General features: G+C 54.6%; 6 protein-coding genes across 6 annotated transcripts; 2 read left to right on the top strand and 4 right to left on the bottom strand.

Moving 5' to 3' along the window:
* Positions 1-498: 498 nt before the first annotated feature.
* Positions 499-1,473, bottom strand: J4E88_006808 (uncharacterized protein; the record flags this gene model as incomplete). The annotated part of the gene is made up of 3 exons (XM_049400430.1): positions 499-771; positions 823-1,185; positions 1,240-1,473. 3 exons carry the CDS (start codon positions 1,471-1,473, stop codon positions 499-501), a joined length of 870 nt encoding a protein of 289 aa, XP_049254049.1.
* Positions 1,474-1,907: 434 nt separating this feature from the next.
* Positions 1,908-3,837, bottom strand: J4E88_006807 (uncharacterized protein; the record flags this gene model as incomplete). The annotated part of the gene is made up of 6 exons (XM_049400429.1): positions 1,908-2,290; positions 2,343-2,712; positions 2,763-3,172; positions 3,220-3,622; positions 3,675-3,768; positions 3,821-3,837. 6 exons carry the CDS (start codon positions 3,835-3,837, stop codon positions 1,908-1,910), a joined length of 1,677 nt encoding a protein of 558 aa, XP_049254048.1.
* Positions 3,838-5,487: 1,650 nt separating this feature from the next.
* On the top strand, positions 5,488-5,968 carry J4E88_006806 (uncharacterized protein; the record flags this gene model as incomplete). Its single annotated transcript, XM_049400428.1, has 3 exons — positions 5,488-5,516; positions 5,568-5,648; positions 5,725-5,968. The coding sequence occupies 3 exons, from the start codon at positions 5,488-5,490 to the stop codon at positions 5,966-5,968; spliced, it is 354 nt and encodes a 117-aa protein (XP_049254047.1).
* A 253-nt stretch (positions 5,969-6,221) lies between these two features.
* On the bottom strand, positions 6,222-8,555 carry J4E88_006805 (uncharacterized protein; the record flags this gene model as incomplete). The annotated part of the gene is made up of 7 exons (XM_049400427.1): positions 6,222-6,263; positions 6,313-7,074; positions 7,124-7,781; positions 7,831-7,865; positions 7,913-8,026; positions 8,114-8,151; positions 8,201-8,555. The coding sequence occupies 7 exons, from the start codon at positions 8,553-8,555 to the stop codon at positions 6,222-6,224; spliced, it is 2,004 nt and encodes a 667-aa protein (XP_049254046.1).
* Positions 8,556-10,551: 1,996 nt separating this feature from the next.
* On the top strand, positions 10,552-14,076 carry J4E88_006804 (uncharacterized protein; the record flags this gene model as incomplete). Its single annotated transcript, XM_049400426.1, has 4 exons — positions 10,552-11,008; positions 11,063-11,483; positions 11,534-12,999; positions 13,055-14,076. 4 exons carry the CDS (start codon positions 10,552-10,554, stop codon positions 14,074-14,076), a joined length of 3,366 nt encoding a protein of 1,121 aa, XP_049254045.1.
* Positions 14,077-14,818: 742 nt separating this feature from the next.
* J4E88_006803 (uncharacterized protein) lies at positions 14,819-17,457 on the bottom strand (the record flags this gene model as incomplete). The annotated part of the gene is made up of 5 exons (XM_049400425.1): positions 14,819-15,834; positions 15,883-15,966; positions 16,028-16,639; positions 16,686-17,307; positions 17,452-17,457. The coding sequence occupies 5 exons, from the start codon at positions 17,455-17,457 to the stop codon at positions 14,819-14,821; spliced, it is 2,340 nt and encodes a 779-aa protein (XP_049254044.1).
* Positions 17,458-17,751: the final 294 nt, after the last annotated feature.

The following is a 17,751-nucleotide window of genomic DNA, read 5'->3' as shown; positions in this document are numbered from 1 at the left end:
CAAACAGGGTTGTACTTGAGCGGATGAAGCGGGCTCTGGAACAGGAGTTTGGTGGATTCTTTGGAGGCGAGTGAGATGGTGGTAGAGACGCATGTAGGAATGAGCACGTTGGAGATTGGATTTGGTGACGCCGCGGACCAAAAGTGTGAGACCCCCTTTCTTTCCGATGGTAACGACTTCCTTACTTTTACCATGACGGGTGGTCGTGAGCTACATGCAGGGCATGACCGGGAACTTGTACCTTTAACTTTCTTCTTCCGGGTCAATGAGGATACGTATCCGCCAACTCCATTCGCTCCAAGGTACTTTTTCGGCTAACCATTACTGCCGCAAAATACTCTCGTTACCCTTGAACTACGAGTGTCAATGTCACTCCCCTGTGATAAATGATCTGAGTTTTGCAAGGCTCAATGCTATACGGATATATCAAGCATCACCAACTACGCATGCCGAATCTACAGACGCCAATCCAGAAAAGGCCTTTTATTGGACGACAGATCACACCCTCATCATCATCCGTACCGTAGGAATAAAGTCTTGACTATCCTTCTCTTGCTGTTCGAAGCTCTGTTTAAAGGCTGCCAACCCCGCAAGGATCCCGCATACCATAAACACCAACGACACAAGCGACCAAATGACACCCCAGCATTGCGACGAACCGCCATACCGCTTAGCGAAGACGCTGGCATCAGACGAGTTGACCTTACGGAGAATGAGGTCGTCACAGATATCCCAGACGCTGTAGAGAGAAGACATGACGCCGATGAAAAGCTGGAGCGGCGTTAGCAAGGACGTTTCGAGGGGACAGGGAAAGACACCTACGACCATGAACCTCAACGCCTCGCCATGTTCGATGAACCAGAAGGCTACCAGTAGCCCTACGCTGAGAAGAATTGTGACGATAGTCAACCAGTCTTTTCTCGCCCACCATAATGTCAGCAAGAAGCAAACGCCTAGCACTATACTCGCTACTTTGGATGCCACGATGTTGAAGCCACAGAAGGTCAGCAGAGCACCTATCAATGAGGAGCCCAAGTAGCCAGCAGGCAGAGTTATGAATTGCTTGCCGCCGCGCATATGCGTTACACCGCCTTCATGGGGATCAAGGGAGATGGACTCCACTCGCCCGCCGGTACAGCAGGATGTTATTGCATGAGAGAATTCATGAAAGGCTATGACGAGCATCTGTGGGTTTCGTCAGCTATCAACATCTCCCATTGCCCCACGCTACCTACATACCTTGAACGGCCACAACACCCACCGTACATACGGCAAGTTCCACAACAACGCAATAACGACAACATACGCAGCAATAACACCCAGCGTAACCCCTTGAGTGTGATTTACACTCAATCCGCGGCGCTCAAAGTGATGCGAAGCCTGCGAGGCGACAGCCGGCCCCGCTGTGACCAGGGTCCGGCGCGCTAATTTGGCGAGCGTGCTGGTGTTGCGAGGCGACGCTGCTGGCGGCATGGCGGTGTAGTTGTACGTCTCTGTGGTATGAAGTGTTTGAGCGTGGGCAGAGCGGAAGCCTGGGTACTGAGCAGCCAAAGTACAGAGGAATGAAGATGCTGTTCTTGTTGTTCTGGTGAGTGAAAGCGGAGAGTGGCTGGGGAGAAGACGTGGAGCTGACGCGTTGTTTGTGGAATGCGCCACGCAGCACGCTAAATTTAGCAGGGGTGTGGCTGTGTCGGCATTTTGTCATCACGTTTACGGAACGGGAGACAAAGCAGACTTGGACACTGGAAACAGCAGTTGATATTGTATTGAATGGGATAGTCTGTGTATTATGTATACCGCTTGGTAGAGTGCGGTGTCATGCTTAAAGGAAGCGGTTCACTAAGCTGTGCGAATGCATCTTCGTCCCAAATACCAGGATATGAACTGAGTATGCATCGAGAGAAACCCTAACCTCGGCGCTCCTCGTCAATGTGTTCCTGATGCACTGACATGCCCCTCTCGGGCGAAGTATCGACATCTTTGTCGCCATACTTCTCAGATCCAACAGCACCAGTAGCGCCAACAGCGCTGTGGCGTCGCTCCCAGTATGAGTCGTCGCGTTCGTTACGGCTGATGTATCCAGCCGGGACCCACTTCTTACTGGTCCTGGCAGATAGGCTCGGGTCCGAGTACATGATATCGACGTTCTCAAGAGACAACGATTTGGTCTCGAAGACGAAGAAGTAAACGACACCGGCGGCGACGAAGTTGCAGGCGAAGAAAACGAAACCGAAGGCGTATCCGATACCGTCGTCAGCGTAAGGTGTGAGGAAACCGATCAGGAAGTTGCCTAAGAATGGTCGTTAGCAAGCGAAATCGGCATAAGAAAGCATGTTGCTTACCGAGCCAGTTGAACGCTGTAGCCAAAGAGGCTTGCTTCGCGCGAGTCCTGAGCGGGAAAGTTTCGCCAATGATAACCCAAATGAAAGGACCCCAGGTGGCGGCGAAACTTGCGATGAACATGCAAGCAGCAACGATCATAACGATACCGGCAGTGGGGTTGTCTTGCGGTGGGAGCGCAACACCGATGATGGCAAAGATGAGCAGCCAAGTAGCTTGCCAGAGACCGCCAATGACGAGCGGCACACGGCGACCGACTCGCTCAATGAGGTACAACCCGGGGATCGTCATGGCCACGTTGACAGCACCAAGAATAAGTTGAACTTGGAGAGGATCATCAATGCCTGCGGATTGGAAGATAGTCGCGCCATACTGTGACGATTAGCGGCGTGCATGTGAGGTCGTTATTCGAGGGAACTTACGTAGAAGAAGTAGTTGACACCAGTCCACTGCTGGAAGAATTGGATAGCACATCCGACGAGGGTACGGTATGCAAGACGCGGGATACCGGATGGCTGGCCAGTGAAGCATTCCACCCAAGTACCTTGCCCGGCGCTCTTTTGCTCGTTGATGGAATCCTCCATCTCCTTGAAGTCCGAGTTGACCAACTCGTGGTTGGGGTCGTGTGCCAAGCCTCGGAGACGAGCCATTGACATGCGCGCTTCTTCCCAACGGCCTTTACCGGCCAACCATCTGGGCGATTCTGGCGTGAAGAGTACACCAAAACCAAGAGGGAGCGAGAAGCCGATTCCGAGGCCAATGACGATTCTCCAGGCGGCATCGCTGTCTTGGCCCGGATTGTCACGGACACCAAAGTTGATAATGTTGGAAACTGCATATAGTAAGTACTTTGTAAGCACACATCTGGGCCAGACCTACTCAGGATGCCAACAGTAATCATAAGCTGGTAAGATGCGACGACGGCACCACGAATCTCTCGTGGGCAGACCTCAGACTGGTACATCGGTACGCCAATAGAGAGAATACCGACACCGAGACCAGCAACGATACGACCAATAGTCATGTGGACCCAGGTGTTCATCGCTGTGACCTGGATGATGTTGCCAATGACGAATATGAGCACACCGATGGAGAGATTGCGGCGACGACCAAACCAGTCGGCAGTGTAAGCACCAGCGAGCGCGCCGATCAGAGTACCAATGGACATAAGGGATACAAGCAGGGACGAAATCGTGGGATCGAATGCTTTCTCGCCATTGCCCTGGTCCTGTCCAAAACGCTGGATGAAGTCCTTGAAAATGAGGATTCCACTGATTTGACCCTGCATTACGTGAGCCACACGCATTCACATGCAGAGATTGGCAGATGCATACCGTGTCGTAACCGAAGAGGAAACCACCTATCGATGTGATGACACCAAGAATGATGGCTTCGATACCGCACTCGGCACCGCGAACGCGGACAGAACTATTCAGAGTCAATATAGCATTCATGCATAGTCGAACGGCGTCAAACGTACACTTTGCCCAGACCCATGGTTGTAGTAACGATTCGATCACGACAAGACCGATGTGCGAGACAAGATGGATTTACTTGTTCGGCACACGACGAATCTTAAGTATCGATGCCAATTCCAGTCCCGTGTCCCGTAATGCGGTAATGCCCAGCATCGCGCCGAGCGTTCGACTCCGGGGCTCCTACGTCATACGCGCCACGCCGTCACGCGAAATTGCGCGCGAGCGGCCTTACCAGCTTGGCTTCACCTCCTCCACAGCCAAACAAAAGTGATCCGGGGGTCTGAAACTGCAGTAGTGGGCTTGTCAATGCGACGCAGCCGCTGGGGGACAAGGGGCGTGTATGTGGGGAAGCAGGTCGCGATTCGATAGCCAAGCCAAATCCGCCCGACGTTCCGGGAAGCCCACCAAGAGATAGACGGCCTCGAGCACACATGGATCGGATCGTGCTCTCACATGCTCATCTGACGGTAGGCGTTGTACAAGGCGTCCTGCTAGATCCCTAACGTGCAAAGTGAACGCCTCTGATGCGCACCCCGCATTCAGGCGCAAAGCACTCAGCGACGCGCTCCAGGGACCGTTGTGCCGCACAGCCGGGCGCCAGAAACTTGGTGATGGTCGCGTGACTTGTGGATATCGACTCGACGACGCGTATTCTTCGGCCGGGGCCATGTCGGTGAAGATACTTCACTTCAAGATGCGACAGACGCTCTCGGCAGTGGGGATGATGGAGATGCGTACGACCCCATCCGGGCCTGTGCAGCCTCAACACCTGTGCTCCGACCATCCCTCCGACTCTTTGAACAATTGCCGCGCGAACCGGCACAAGCTTTGTCGCTGTGCTTGTTTTGGACTGCAATCTCCGATCGCTTGCAGTCTCTCTCCGGTCAAGTAAAGCGAGGGACCCAGTTTGGATGCAACGTAAGCCAGGTTGCGGCGACGGATTGGTGCGAGAGCGGCCCACATGAGGCTCAAGGAAGACACTAAGAACCTTCCATTACCTTGGCATGTCCGACCCGCATCGGACGAGAAAGTGAGGCCGTAATCTCGGCAGTTCCCACGTCGTGGAGTGGGTGTGAAGGCTTTGAGGGGCAGCCTGCGTGTTGGGGAGAAGAAGGGGTGTGGAGGCTGCGGAGACTGGAGAAACTTCTCCTCGGTAGTAAGCACTGGGGACGAAATGGAGAAGGAACAACACAAGCACCAACAACAGCAACCTTCTTGCGCAACTCTCCCTACAACATGACTTGTGTCTAGGTAACTTACACGACAACTGACTCTCACGGCTTCTTGCTCTGTGCGGTTTAGCGCATTCGGTGGGATGTACATAGTAATCCTATCGTCGCAGAAGGGAAGAGACACTGCGCCGGCAACGCGCCGATGCCAGGTACGATCTGAAACGTCGTCATTCCCGCATCTTTCGATGTATCGATGTCTGAGCGAACAAAGACAATGCCCATCAACGCGGTCTGCCAAGTCACGTGCGGCGTTCCTTGGTCCTTCTAGGCACCGTTGGAACGCGATGGTGATGTCATCATGTCGCGATACTCAGGAGCCAACTGAGAATGCTGCATCAACCCAGAACCCCTAACAAGAACACTCGGGAAGACATTGCGGAGTACACCAAACTCAAATTTCCTATAGACAACCTCCGGACTCACAAGTAGATCACAAAATGGTCAAAGACAACGAAACCGTGATTGAGTAAGTGGCCCATGAACGTCAACGCAAGCAAAGTGCTTACGGCATCGCAAGGGAGTTCAACGAGCTGGTCAACATGTCGGCAGGCGAACTACAAGACTGGCTTGGCAGCGACGAATCCGCTGGAGCCGGCTGGTAAGCCCTGCCTGCAACGAATGCAGTGCTGACGTTGCGAATCTTATGACATGCATACCCTCTAAGACGCCTACAGGTCCAAAGACAACGGCTCCGGCGAGACAGTCGGCCATGATTCGGGTCGTAAAATCGTTGCTATACTGCAGAACAATCCGCAGAAGGACGCGGACAAGTATGAACAAGAAGACATTGACCACATGCGCAAGGTGGTAGCATACTGCAAGAGGCATCTTGCGCAAGAGGACAAGGCGAAGAAGGACACGGATAGCAAGAGCTACAAGAGCTTGAAAAACTGGGGTCACGACGCCCAGAAGGCTTGAGCATTTGCATGAATGGGAATGATGCTGGAAGAGGTGTGAACTCGACACAGGCGGAACAAGTAGCGATTTGCATATATCGAGGTCAAACCACAGGCTTCCAATATTGTGACAACAATGACACGAACACATGTCACTTCGTCATTTTGTGCAGGAGACATGGATTTCAAGACGGCCGTATCAAAAGTGGAGTAAAATAGAAACAATGCTTGAAAGACATCTAGGTAGAAGCGGCGCACAGGACGAGTGTCTTGGTCTACAGAGCAGTCGACCTCTTGCGGCCAGCGAAGTAGTTTCCCTTTGATTCGTTAGTTCTCAGTTCGAGTAGTCGGATCGGTGATACTTACTTGCATGCCACCCACGCACGCTGGCTGCTCCATTTCCTCCGTCTTTGTTCTCTCAGGTGGGCTTCTGCGCATGAAGCACTCGCCTACATGATGGCCCTCATCGCACGCAACGACCCATTGGCCCATACCCATGTCCTTGGGAGCGTGCCTGACACCTCTTCCACCGCCACCTACAATCAGATTGCCTGGTCGGTAGGTTGGATCCGCGCGCATACGCTTAATCACGCTGCTGTGGATGACGGCATTCGCGGGTATGTCGCGCGTCTCACCCTTGGGCAAAGGCCATCGGATCGCTTTCCATGTCCCATCCTCCTGTAAGTCCATGCGTCGGAAAGGCAGGTACTCCATTATGTTCCACGAAACGACGCCCATGCGATTGGCACCATTGTTGAATTGCAGGACGTCGTGGATACGGCCTTTGGTCGCAGCGCTGTGGAAATGTTTGTGGAAATGCGTGTTAGGGTGTTCGCGATGGTGCGAAAGGATGTTGTCGTCGTCAGTGTAGCCAGCTGTGTCGACGGATTGCGCGCCCGAGTTGGCGATGACGGGTGAGGGCGACGCAGGATCGATTGCAATCATCGGGATGTTGTTCTGCGCTCGCGACACGTTGGTTGTGGGCTCCTCGTGGCAGCAACTCAGAGCTGCGAGCTTGTCTTCGTCAAAGTCGAGCCCAGCTTTTTGAGCTTCGCGCACCATCCACACCAGGGCTACGTGGCTCAGTGCCGCGTCGTCATCACCAAGAGGCCAGCCTCCTCCGATGTCCTACACGACGTTAGTATTGTAATTGAACCTCCGTGACGAGCACACTTACTGCATGGCATCCAGGAAACCAGACTTCCTGAATATCCTGCTCGCCATCTTCGTCTTGAGAGTTGAAAGTTCCCGCAGCGTCATAGGATCGCATCGAAGGAGTAGCAGAGCCGTGAACGCCATCAAGCTGGGAGCAGTCCGCGCTACGGCTGCGTACGCCTGAAGTCTCATGTGGGTCTCTGTAACGCTCAGGTGGTGGTGCTAATGTATCTCGCCGACCTCTACTCTGCTGTTCGTCGTGGTCTTTCTCGTCTAGGTCATGGTCTTCATGATCACCATGGATCAGATCCCTCATGTGCTGCCGGTGCCTGTGGCGATGCTTGTACAACATTGACCGGTCGGGCTTCTCTTGAGAGATGAGATCTTGTCTGAACTTTGCGCGTCGTTCATCGATGGATACTGCGTGTCGTATTACGTGGGCGCTGCTTCTTGCGGTGTAGGGGAATCTGCTACGTTGCATCCAGGCGTTCTCGAAAGCAGGCACGGAATTGACTGTATCGAAGAGGCCCAGAAACCGAATGGGTTTGACGGGGCGGCTGAACGTCTCGCGAAACGCGCACATGAATTCCAGAAGCTTTAGCTTCTCAGATTTCTCGCCTGGCTTGCGATCTTTGCCGCCTTTTTCGTCCGGTAATCTACATTGCCATTTCTGGAATGTTCTGAGATTGCGTTAGTGTAGAGTTCATGCATGCTACATGCTATACTCACTTCCATGCGAATTGACACATCTCTTCGTTTCCAGCCTGTCGACAATTAGAAATCGCCTGACAGACATTGGGCAGTTGCTTACAGAGAGGAGACCGACGTGATCAAGCATCTCTGCGAGGAAGCGAGCGGTATATGCACCACGCGAGAAGCCGAAGAAGAAGATATCATCGCCAGGTGTATAGTATCGCATTAGGAACTGTCCAGTCCATGTCAGCCAGCTGCGACCGGGTTCCGTCCTCTAGCTATTAAGCTGAGGATAGAGCTACCTCCTGGGATGGCTTACCTTGTATCCCGCCATGACATGCTGATCGAATGAAGTTCCTACGCCAGATCAGATCCCATGCATCACAACGAGCCGCGCCGAACGTACCTATTGCGCTATCTTTTGCCTTTGCGTACCATGACTGGAACTTTTCCCATCGACCTGTTCGGGTCATGGATCCATTGGCTTTCGTAACATATGTACCGATTCCGGGCTGGTAGTAATGGAACTGATCATCCCCATTGCGATCGAGCATGCGATAGATCTTGAGGATGTTGCTGTCGGAGTCTGTGCCTGAGAATTTGTTGCCTGTACCATCGAAGCACAGGACAAACTTCTTGGTCACATGGTTCGGATGTCGTGACACGGCTCCGTAATCCATAGGGTTGTTGTTAGGTGGTTGTGCGGATACCTGAGGCGAAACGCTCGGTAGACGTGACTGCTCTGAGTTCTTGCGCGCCATGTTGAGACGTGGGGCTTGACGAGGAAGAGCACCTTGATAGGAAGCCAGCTTGGTCGTCAGAACGAAGCAGTCGCGAAGTGTCAAGTAGCCAAGTAATCTCTATCAACGCGGGGATCGGCTACAAAAGCCTAACACAACTGACGCGTGCTCCCCGTCTGGTCTGTCTCCAAAGCTTCCGAGCGTATCAAGCCACATTAAGATACTGATCGCCATTGCTAATGCGGCTTGTAACAAAGCTCGCCTATCGACGCGTCGATGTCGCAGGTGGTGGGCTGGGAGTAGTCCCGCCGCTAATAGCAGCCGCTGATCGTTCTGAAGTGCCGCTCGCCCTACAGCGACTATTGACCTTTGAAAGCTGAGATAAACTGACTACCGTGCGCTATACGACGCCCCCACCCTGAGTTGCTACATGGATGATGCGGCAGCCACTCAAGCATCTGAGCGTTGCCTGGCAGAAGGCACGACAGATACACCGCATCCTGTCCCGTGTCGTGCTGCAATTGATCGCAGAAAAGAAACGCATGTGGCCCTCGACTGCAAGTAAGCCAATGCCACCGTTTCGCCACTATCCCGGCTGGCAATATGGTGGTAACCGATGGACGCGATGCTCCGCAGTCCAGGCAGGCAAGCTCCGAGAGCTAATGCTGAGCGCGTTACTCGTGATCGCAGTGGTGTCTAATCCAATTGGACTCGGAAGCAGTGCATTCAACAAGAACGCGCCGATCAGAGAGGAGAGGTTGGTGTAGGTCTGCTCGCCGACATGTGAGCAGGAAAAGCACGTCGCGTCGATGGTTGACGCTACCCTTCCAGCGATCATTTGTGGGGAGGCGGCCCGTGCACCAGCCGTCTCGATTGCCGTCGTCTCGACTATCGATCGCACCTCCCAGTCACCACAACCACCGCCGGCGTCTTGGATGAACCGGACAGTAAACCTTACGGCTTCGGGACAGGCCGTAGACCACTGACCGCCGTCGCTAGTGCCTGCCTGATACCGCACCCTACTCGGAGATTTGCAAGCTGGCACTCCTGTTGTTGACCGCCACCACATCAGCTGAAACTCACTCTCGTCTGTCCACTTGCTAGCACATGACTGCGCGACCATTCGTCGGGAAGTAAGGTCGGTCAATTCCGGTGCCGCAAGCGCTAGAGTCTCCTTCCACTACTCAGCCGAAAAAAAAGCTGAATCGGGATGCCGATCGCTTGATAGTTCGTCTATGGCTTTTGTCCACGTCTCTGTTTGGAATGGTCGCGAGTTCAGGTCGCCGTTCCTGTCTATCATGTTATCGACCGCCAGGGTTGCGTCATCTTCGACACGTTCCCATAGGGAGACAGCCGAAGTGAGACCACAACGACTCCCAGGCAACCAAAAGCGCTGAAGCCTGAAACGTGGCAGGCGTACCCACCTCCTGGCTACACGTTGCTTTTGGACTTTTCGCAGTGTCGCAAAGGCCATCCATGGATCGTCACAGGTGGGTCTAGTTAGTCGTTTCCTCATGGAGCCAATGGTGCTACTACGCTGTGGGTCTTGAGGACCGCTCACAGATCATTCCTTGGACTTGTCATGCAGTGCTCGATACCCCTCTGTCAGTTCTTAGCGAAGGTAGCGCAAAACCCGTCTGGCACTACCCTCCACAAAGGAAGTCACGACCAATGAGCAGTCGGACATTTGTAGCCATCAGAGGTCTGACGATATCAAGATCCGGACGCTACTCACATCATCCCGATGCAGGCATGGGTTCGTCCGCCCTTGAGGAAGCCGCAGGACACTGTTCGCCGAGTGTATATGCTGATCAACACACCGTAGCTGCTAGCGATCGTCGCCACGCAACTGGCTCGCTGCTGCTTGCCATGGCCAAGCTCCTGCGTGGGGAGCATTGCGCCTCCCAGATCAACAGCAAGCTACGTTGAACTTACTTTGTGAACTCCGCCCGGCCCTGGGATTCATATTCTCCCCGTTCCCATCTTTTCCACATGGTCATACACACACTTATTCATCATGCCTAGCCAGATACAAACATTGATCGGAAAGATCAGGAGGAAGCCGACGCAAGCCAGCGATGGCCGAACAGCGGAAGCGTCGAGTGGCATGAAGAACCACCAGAAGACTGGCATCGTCAGCGACATTAGAGGTCTCGGTGTTAAGGATGCCAAGTTTGCCCTCGATGCCATTACGACACTCGCATCCGGTGAGCCTCTGGACGACAAAGAACTTCTCCTCGAGAAGGGAGTTCAGATGCTACAGGGTCTTCCTCTGAACAGCGGTCTCAGTGCAAAGGTGTCGGATGGTTTCATCAGCATGCTCTGGAATGATTTACCACACCCAACACCTACGCATGCCGGCCCATCGGCACGATACCGGAAGCACGACGGCTCAGGAAACAATCCCCACAACCCTGAAATGGGCAAGGCAGGTTCGCCATATGCGCGAAATGTACCTCCCACCAAACCGAAAGGTAAGTACCCTGTTGCTATCATCCCATGCGAATCAGGACTGACAACTTCTCAAGGGCCAAATTTACCTGACGTTGAAGACGTATACGAGGCGCTTCTCAAGCGCAGTGGTCCTTTCCGCGAGCACCCGTCTGGTCTGAATCGCCTCTTCTTCTCCTTCGCAACCATAGTCATACACGAATGTTTCCAAACCTCTAGGACAGATCCTTGGATCAATGAGACTTCGAGCTATGTTGACCTCAGCACCCTGTACGGCAATACGGAGAAGGAGCAACATCGCGTGCGAACTTACAAAGATGGCCTGATCTACCCAGACTCAATCGCCTCGGAGCGCATCATGATGATGCCCCCTGGTGTAGTCGCAGTACTGTTGATGTTCTCGAGAAACCACAACCACGTCGCGGAGTCGCTGCTGTCAGTGAACGAGGACGGCAAATACAAGCCCTGGGATACTCTGGACGAGGCAGGCAGGAAATGGTAAGTTTGCCGTAGTCCCTGTACGCGATATGAGCCTAACTCGATTTCAGGCAAGACGAGGACATATTCCAGATCACGCGCAACATTAACGTCGGCTTCTTTGCTTCAGTCGTATTGAAAGACTATGTCGCTGCCATCTTGAACACACCACGAGCCAACTCGGAATGGTCTCTTGATCTTGGTAAAGAGATCAAGCAAGGCGGCACACGTGTCGAGCGCGGAACTGGCAGCCATGTATCCGTGGAGTTTGCTGTCCTTTACCACTGGCACGCTGCTCTCAGTGCCGCGGATGAGACATGGATGGAAGATATCATCCGTTCCGTCTTCCCTGACATCCGCCACATCGACGATGTGACAATCGAGATGTTCCACCAAGTCATGAAGGTATACGGTCATGACTTGATGAGCAAGAAGCCCTGGGAGTGGACTTTTGGGGGCCTTGAGCGAGGCGCTGACGGCAGGTTCAACGATGCCCAACTTTCCGAGCTTATCAAAGACTGCATCGAGGAGCCTGCCCATGCTTTTGGTGCCCACGGTACCCCAGCCAGTCTAAAGGTCGTTGACCTCATGGGCCAATTGCAGGCCCGTGAGATGTTCAATGTCTGCACGCTCAACGAGTTCCGCCGGTATCTTAATCTGAAGCCGTACGATACGTTTGAAGATTGGTGTTCCGATAAAGAGACAGCACGAGCAGCCGAGCTGTTGTACGGCCACATGGAGAACATGGAACTCTACCCTGGATTGATGGCTGAGTGCACCAAACCTGCCATGCCGGGAAGCGGTGTCTGCCCTGGTCAAACGACTGGTCGAGGTATCCTGGACGACGCCGTCGCATTGGTTCGCGGTGATCGTTTCCTGAGCTACGACTTCAACAGTAACACCCTTACGCAATGGGGAGCGGCTTTGCTGGCGGAGACAACACCCGGTGCATACGGTGGTGTGTTTCCTAAGCTGCTCTTCCAGGGTCTTCCGGGTGGATTCAAGGGAACTTCCAGCTACGCGCTGCTGCCCTTCTACACTCCCAAAGCAGCGAAGGAGATTCTTCAAGGAAATGGTGTGCTTGAAAAGTACGACCTCAGACGCCCTCCCAGCGATTACGACATCATCAGCGTCCAAACTCAGGAGGGTTGCAAGAAAATCTTCGAGGATCGTGAGAGTTTCGTTGTCATGTACCAGGCAGCTATTCGCAACTGTACTGCTGGACATGACTTCATGATCGGCTGGGACGAGCAGAAGAAGCATGATGAACGCTCCAACATTCTGCACAAGGTGTTCTTTGAGGAGGGCTTCGAGAAGAACATCAACGAGTTCTTCACGACCAACGTACGCAATCTCATCAAGAAGAACTCCCTCAAAGGCGCCAAGGGCAGGATGAGCATCGACATTGTCCGTGATGTTACCAACATCACGCCAATCCTTTGGCTCGCTGAGCGTTTCGCACTTCCGCTGAAGACACAAGAGCAACCTAGAGGCTTGCTCTCCGTCCACGAAGCTTTCCTAGCGTATCTCGTACTATGTAAGTAACCAGTCTAGCGCTCTTGAATCTGCAACAGGTGCTAACCTCCGCCCAGTCATGTACCAGTCCTTCAACATAATGCCCCATAACGAATGGAAGCTGCGTGCAGGCGCTATGCAAGCCGCAGCCCCTCTCCGATCCATCTTCGAAACCCATCTTAAGACGCAAACTGGACGTCTAGAAGGTTTCGTCGACTGGATGGCCAAGGGCTCCGCTTTCGAGGTAGGCCCACACGCCGACCGCATCTACCATGCATTAGCGGACACCAAGCTGCCCATCGGAGACATGGTCGGTGACTGCATCGGTATGGGAGCGCCCGTCGCCGGAAACCTGACACAGCAAGCCAGTCTGCTGATCGACTTGTTCCTATCTCCTGGGTACGAAAAGTACAAGGCAAGGATCGTCGAGCTATCGCACATGGACCCTACGACCTCGGACCGCGAACTCCAAGGCTTCGTTTACGAAGGCATGCGCCACGTTGGTGTTGTTCCCGGTCTACCTCGCGTTGCGACGCGCGACATTACCGTCGACGACGGCGTCCGCGGCCCTGTTTCCGTCAAAAAGGGCCACACGATCCTCATTGCAACGTCCAAAGCCGCCATGGACCCCGTTGCGTTTCCCAACCCGGAGATCCTAGACCCGCATCGCCCATTCAAGGAGTACACACTGCTCGGCCATGGCCTGCACTTCTGCTTCGGCGCCCGCCTCGTAGGCCCGTCTCTCGCCGCGACGCTGCGCGAAGTTTTCAAACTACCAAACGTGCGGCGCGCACCGGGCAAACAGGGTCGTTTTACCGTCACGGAGCACAAACTCGCCGGCATAACGATGCGACATTATCTTGATTCGAGCTCGAAGGAGAGTCCCATCCCCACGAGTCTACGGCTGCACTACGATAGCGAGGATGTTGTTGTTGCGACGGGTCTCAATGGCCATCTTACCAATGGCCATGCGAACGGGGGGCTGACGAACGGACACACGAATGGACTTGCCAACGGGCATACAAACTTCGCTTCTAATGGCCATGCCAATGCAGGTGGGGATAATGAGCATGGCAATGCGTATACAATTGCGCCTTAGGGAGGTGTGGGACCAGAACCCAATTCGGCACCCGGACGCCCGTCGGTGTCTTCCTGGTCAGTGTCTTCGTCGTCGTCGTCGAGCGAAAGCTCTGATCTGAGGCGGCAGCCAGGGATTTTCTGTTGCCGGAGTGCGCGGGAATAATTTGCTAGGAGATGTCCGCTGGTAGTCAAGACTTGGGCATGACTTCGTTAGGGTGTTATTGTTTGTGACGATACCATTGAACTTTCTGTTGGCTTAGTTGTAGTGTTATAGAATCAGCTTGCTGCAAGTTGTTGTCGAATTCAAGCTTCAAGTTGATGTCAGTCGTGTTGTTATGTTGGGAATGTGGCTTAAAAGGTTCACATATCTGGTGTCGATAACTAGCCAACCTTAGCCCAGCCTTGCACTGTAATATACGGTTGCAAAAGTCCAATGTCTCTATTAGGTTACGTGTCTTTAACATTCATCAGTATCAATCGTACCAACACGGTGGTCTAGTCATCAGCGTACACCGACAAACACAAAGCCACCCCCATATTACAAGGTATTACTATGCACCCAGTCTTTTATGAGAACGATATTATCAGATAATCTGGCAAATGAATCTTTCCGATCTCCATATAAAGACGACTACACGTCTCACGCAATGAACGCCATGCTACCCAGCCTATCGAAACACAAGAAACCCGACCCTTACAAAAGACAAGACAGAATGCCAAAGTTACAACTTCACAGCTACTCAACTGAGCCCAACACCGCGTCAAGCCATCCTGGGCAATGGCGGAAGTGAAGTAGGATCCCATCTTCTCTCGCCCTCCATGTCAACATCATCATCGCTGTCTTCCTCACTAGCATCCTCCAACGCATCCCTCCTCTCCATCTCATCCACATCCATCATGTCATCGCCATCATCCTCGTCATCTTCATCTTCACTACCCAAAACAGGTCTGTCATGGACGTCTGGCAATCCGCTACCCCTCTCGCCCTTGGGTCGGGCTCTGAGCGCACTTCTGCCGCCTTCCCAGCGATCCAAGCGACGCAGGGCTCTGCTTAGCATCTTAGCGCGGTAGTACGACTCCTCGCCATGGTCGTTGACTTCGCCGCCAAAGTCGAGAGGTACGAGGCCGGAGGGCATGGGCGGGGGTGTTTTGGTGCCGAGTTCGTATTCGGGAAGTTGGGCAAATTGCGCGTGCGATTCTTCGTCTGTGTCGTAGCCGTCGGCCATGCCTTTGCAGCGGATCCAGCTGCGCATAAAGGGGTTGGCTTTGCGGCGGCGCTTGGCTGCGGCGGCGTACTCGATGCGAATACCTCGGTCAAGAATGACGTCGACGCGTCGCCTCCTGTATTGCTCGACAGCTAGTTGGTGTTGTGTAAGGGGACGTGTTCGTTTGTGCGAGGGGTCGGAACCGTTGAGCGGGAGGTAGAAGCCGTGTGGTCCGTTGAAGGTGGGTGCGGATGTGGAGGGGGACTGGCCATCTTGCGAGTGTGGAGCGTCGAGTTTGGTCTTGAAAGAACGTGCGGCTGGTGTTCCTCCGGCGCCTATGCCTGATGTGCGATTGCGCGACCAGTTCCCGCGGCCGGGGCCCTTGAGCGCAGGAGACGAAGCCGGTCCGTCCTCGTTGAGGAGGGTATTGATGCGCATGTTGGGTGTAGCCACCTTCTTGGCTGTGTTATAGACGCTGTTCGGCGGAGACGCAGACCGAGTACGGTCAGTGTCTGAGGGGTAGTCTCGTTCGATGATGGATTTTGCAAGCTTGCCTCGTCCTCGTGCGGAGCCTGGTGTTGTTAGATCGGTGTCGCCGCAAAGGCTAGAGAGCAGCATACCATGGGAAGGCGATTGCCTGTCGCGTCCAGGTGTCCAAGCACCATCATCGGCGGCGATGGAGAAGACTGGGTTTTGGTTGAAGCCTAGAGGTGGGTCAGCTACAGCCGGACGTGAGCGGAGTCACAGGTGGATAGCAGCACTCACCCTTCTTGTTGGTACGCTTGGGGCCTGTCACGACGGGCGCCATGTCGCTTGCCAATATAGCTGTCCTCTCCTTGCGCTTAATCTCACCGAAAGTCTTCTCTTCGATGGAGTCGACGTTCTCCAGCGCCTCCTGCTCTGGCGAGAGTATGTCAAAAGGCGGGCACTTGATAGGGAACTCAGCCGTAGTCGGATCGTCGGCCGGACCCATCTGGCCGGGACCAAAAGGGTTGCTCTCGGCAGCCTCCTTGGTGAAGTCGCTCTCGAGATACCACCACATGAGCCAGAGGAAGGCCGTGGCTCTGCTCTTGCTGCTCAGGTTGGAGCGCATGACGAGGTCGAAGAAGTCGCGCGGCGGGAAGAAGTGCAGCTCTGAGATCTTGGGGGCGTATTGCGACAGGACGAAGATGAGGTTGACGGGGTTGGTACGCGGGACGGAGGCTGCCATGATCTCCTCGATGGTGCTGGGCTGCTCCTGGTCCTCGGTGGCACCCTTGAGGATGGACTTCAGGCGGGGCGCGTCCTGCAGCTGCTTGTAGGCATTCGGGTCTTGGTGGGCCTGGAGGGAGGGGATGGAGTGGTAGGTGCGCAGCTGGGCGCGCATCTCGGGGAAGACTGTGGCAGGTTAGGGGGGCTCGAGGAGGGACAGCAGGTGGCCTACAGTTGAGCGTCGTGTTCATGCGGCCGACGTTGACGAGCAGACACACCATGGCCATGTTGATGGCAGCCGGGCGCTCCGTCAGCAGCTTGTCCTTGAGGATCTTGCTGCACTTGCTGCTCTTGGCCATGGCGTCGAGGTAGATGTCGGCGAAGGTGTGGCCGCTGGTGCTGTCCGACTGCTTGGTGAAGACGGGCCGGTCGTCCTCGAAGACGAGCTTGAGGAAGTCGAACTGGATGTCCTTGCGCCACAGCGGGATGCCGTCGTCCTTCTTCAGGTGCTTGATCTTGTTGCCGCTGTAGACGGACGACACGCTGCCGTTGGCATTGCGGCGCGTCGTCGTCGTCGTCGCCGTGTAGTACGGCCTCGCCGGGTCCGTGTCGTTGACGGGGCGGGCGGCGTCGGGCCCATCGCCGCCAGCGTCGCTCCCATCGGGGACAGGCGTGTTGGCCTGCGAGGGCGAGGGCTTGGAGTCGTCCATCGGGGGGTCGGCGGCCAGAATGTGTCGCAGGCTGTTTCTCGTGTCGGGCTCGTCGGGGCGCGCAGGCAGAGGCGCCGTGGCAACCGCTCCGTCGTCCATGGCCAAGTGCTCTGTGTCTGGTTCCACTAGTCCTGTGCTGGCCCGCTGTCGCCTGAGCGCGCGTCTCGAACAAGCAGGCAGGCGCGTCGCAGTCGTCAATCGCCGAGAGGGAAGCTGCGTCTCAGCGCGGAAAGCGCATCCACGCCCAAGCTCAGACCTCGGGACGCTAGGCCAACGCGATCCCATCACGAACATGGTCAACCATCACAGTAGGTGCTAGCAGAGTTCAATTCATTTCCTAACCAATTGCGCAAATGCAGTGCACCACGCATACATCAAAGTAACCAGGATATCTCAGCAAAAGTTGCACAAAAAGAAAGCTCCAACACGCGCCGCGCGACTGCCGAAGCCAACCTGTCGCCGAAACAAAGAAAGCGGCCTGCTGCAAGCAAGGGGCGGGGGTATGCAACGCGAAAAGCATACACAACTCCGAGCGAGTCGCCTGCTCCATCTCGCCAAACGCCTGGTATCGCTGAATATCCGTACAAC

This window comes from Alternaria novae-zelandiae (genome assembly GCF_023758075.1).
Source record: "Alternaria novae-zelandiae strain BMP 2774 chromosome Unknown scaffold_13, whole genome shotgun sequence".
Classification (NCBI taxonomy): Eukaryota; Fungi; Ascomycota; class Dothideomycetes; order Pleosporales; family Pleosporaceae; genus Alternaria; species Alternaria novae-zelandiae.
This window is presented reverse-complemented; position numbering and strand designations above follow the sequence as displayed.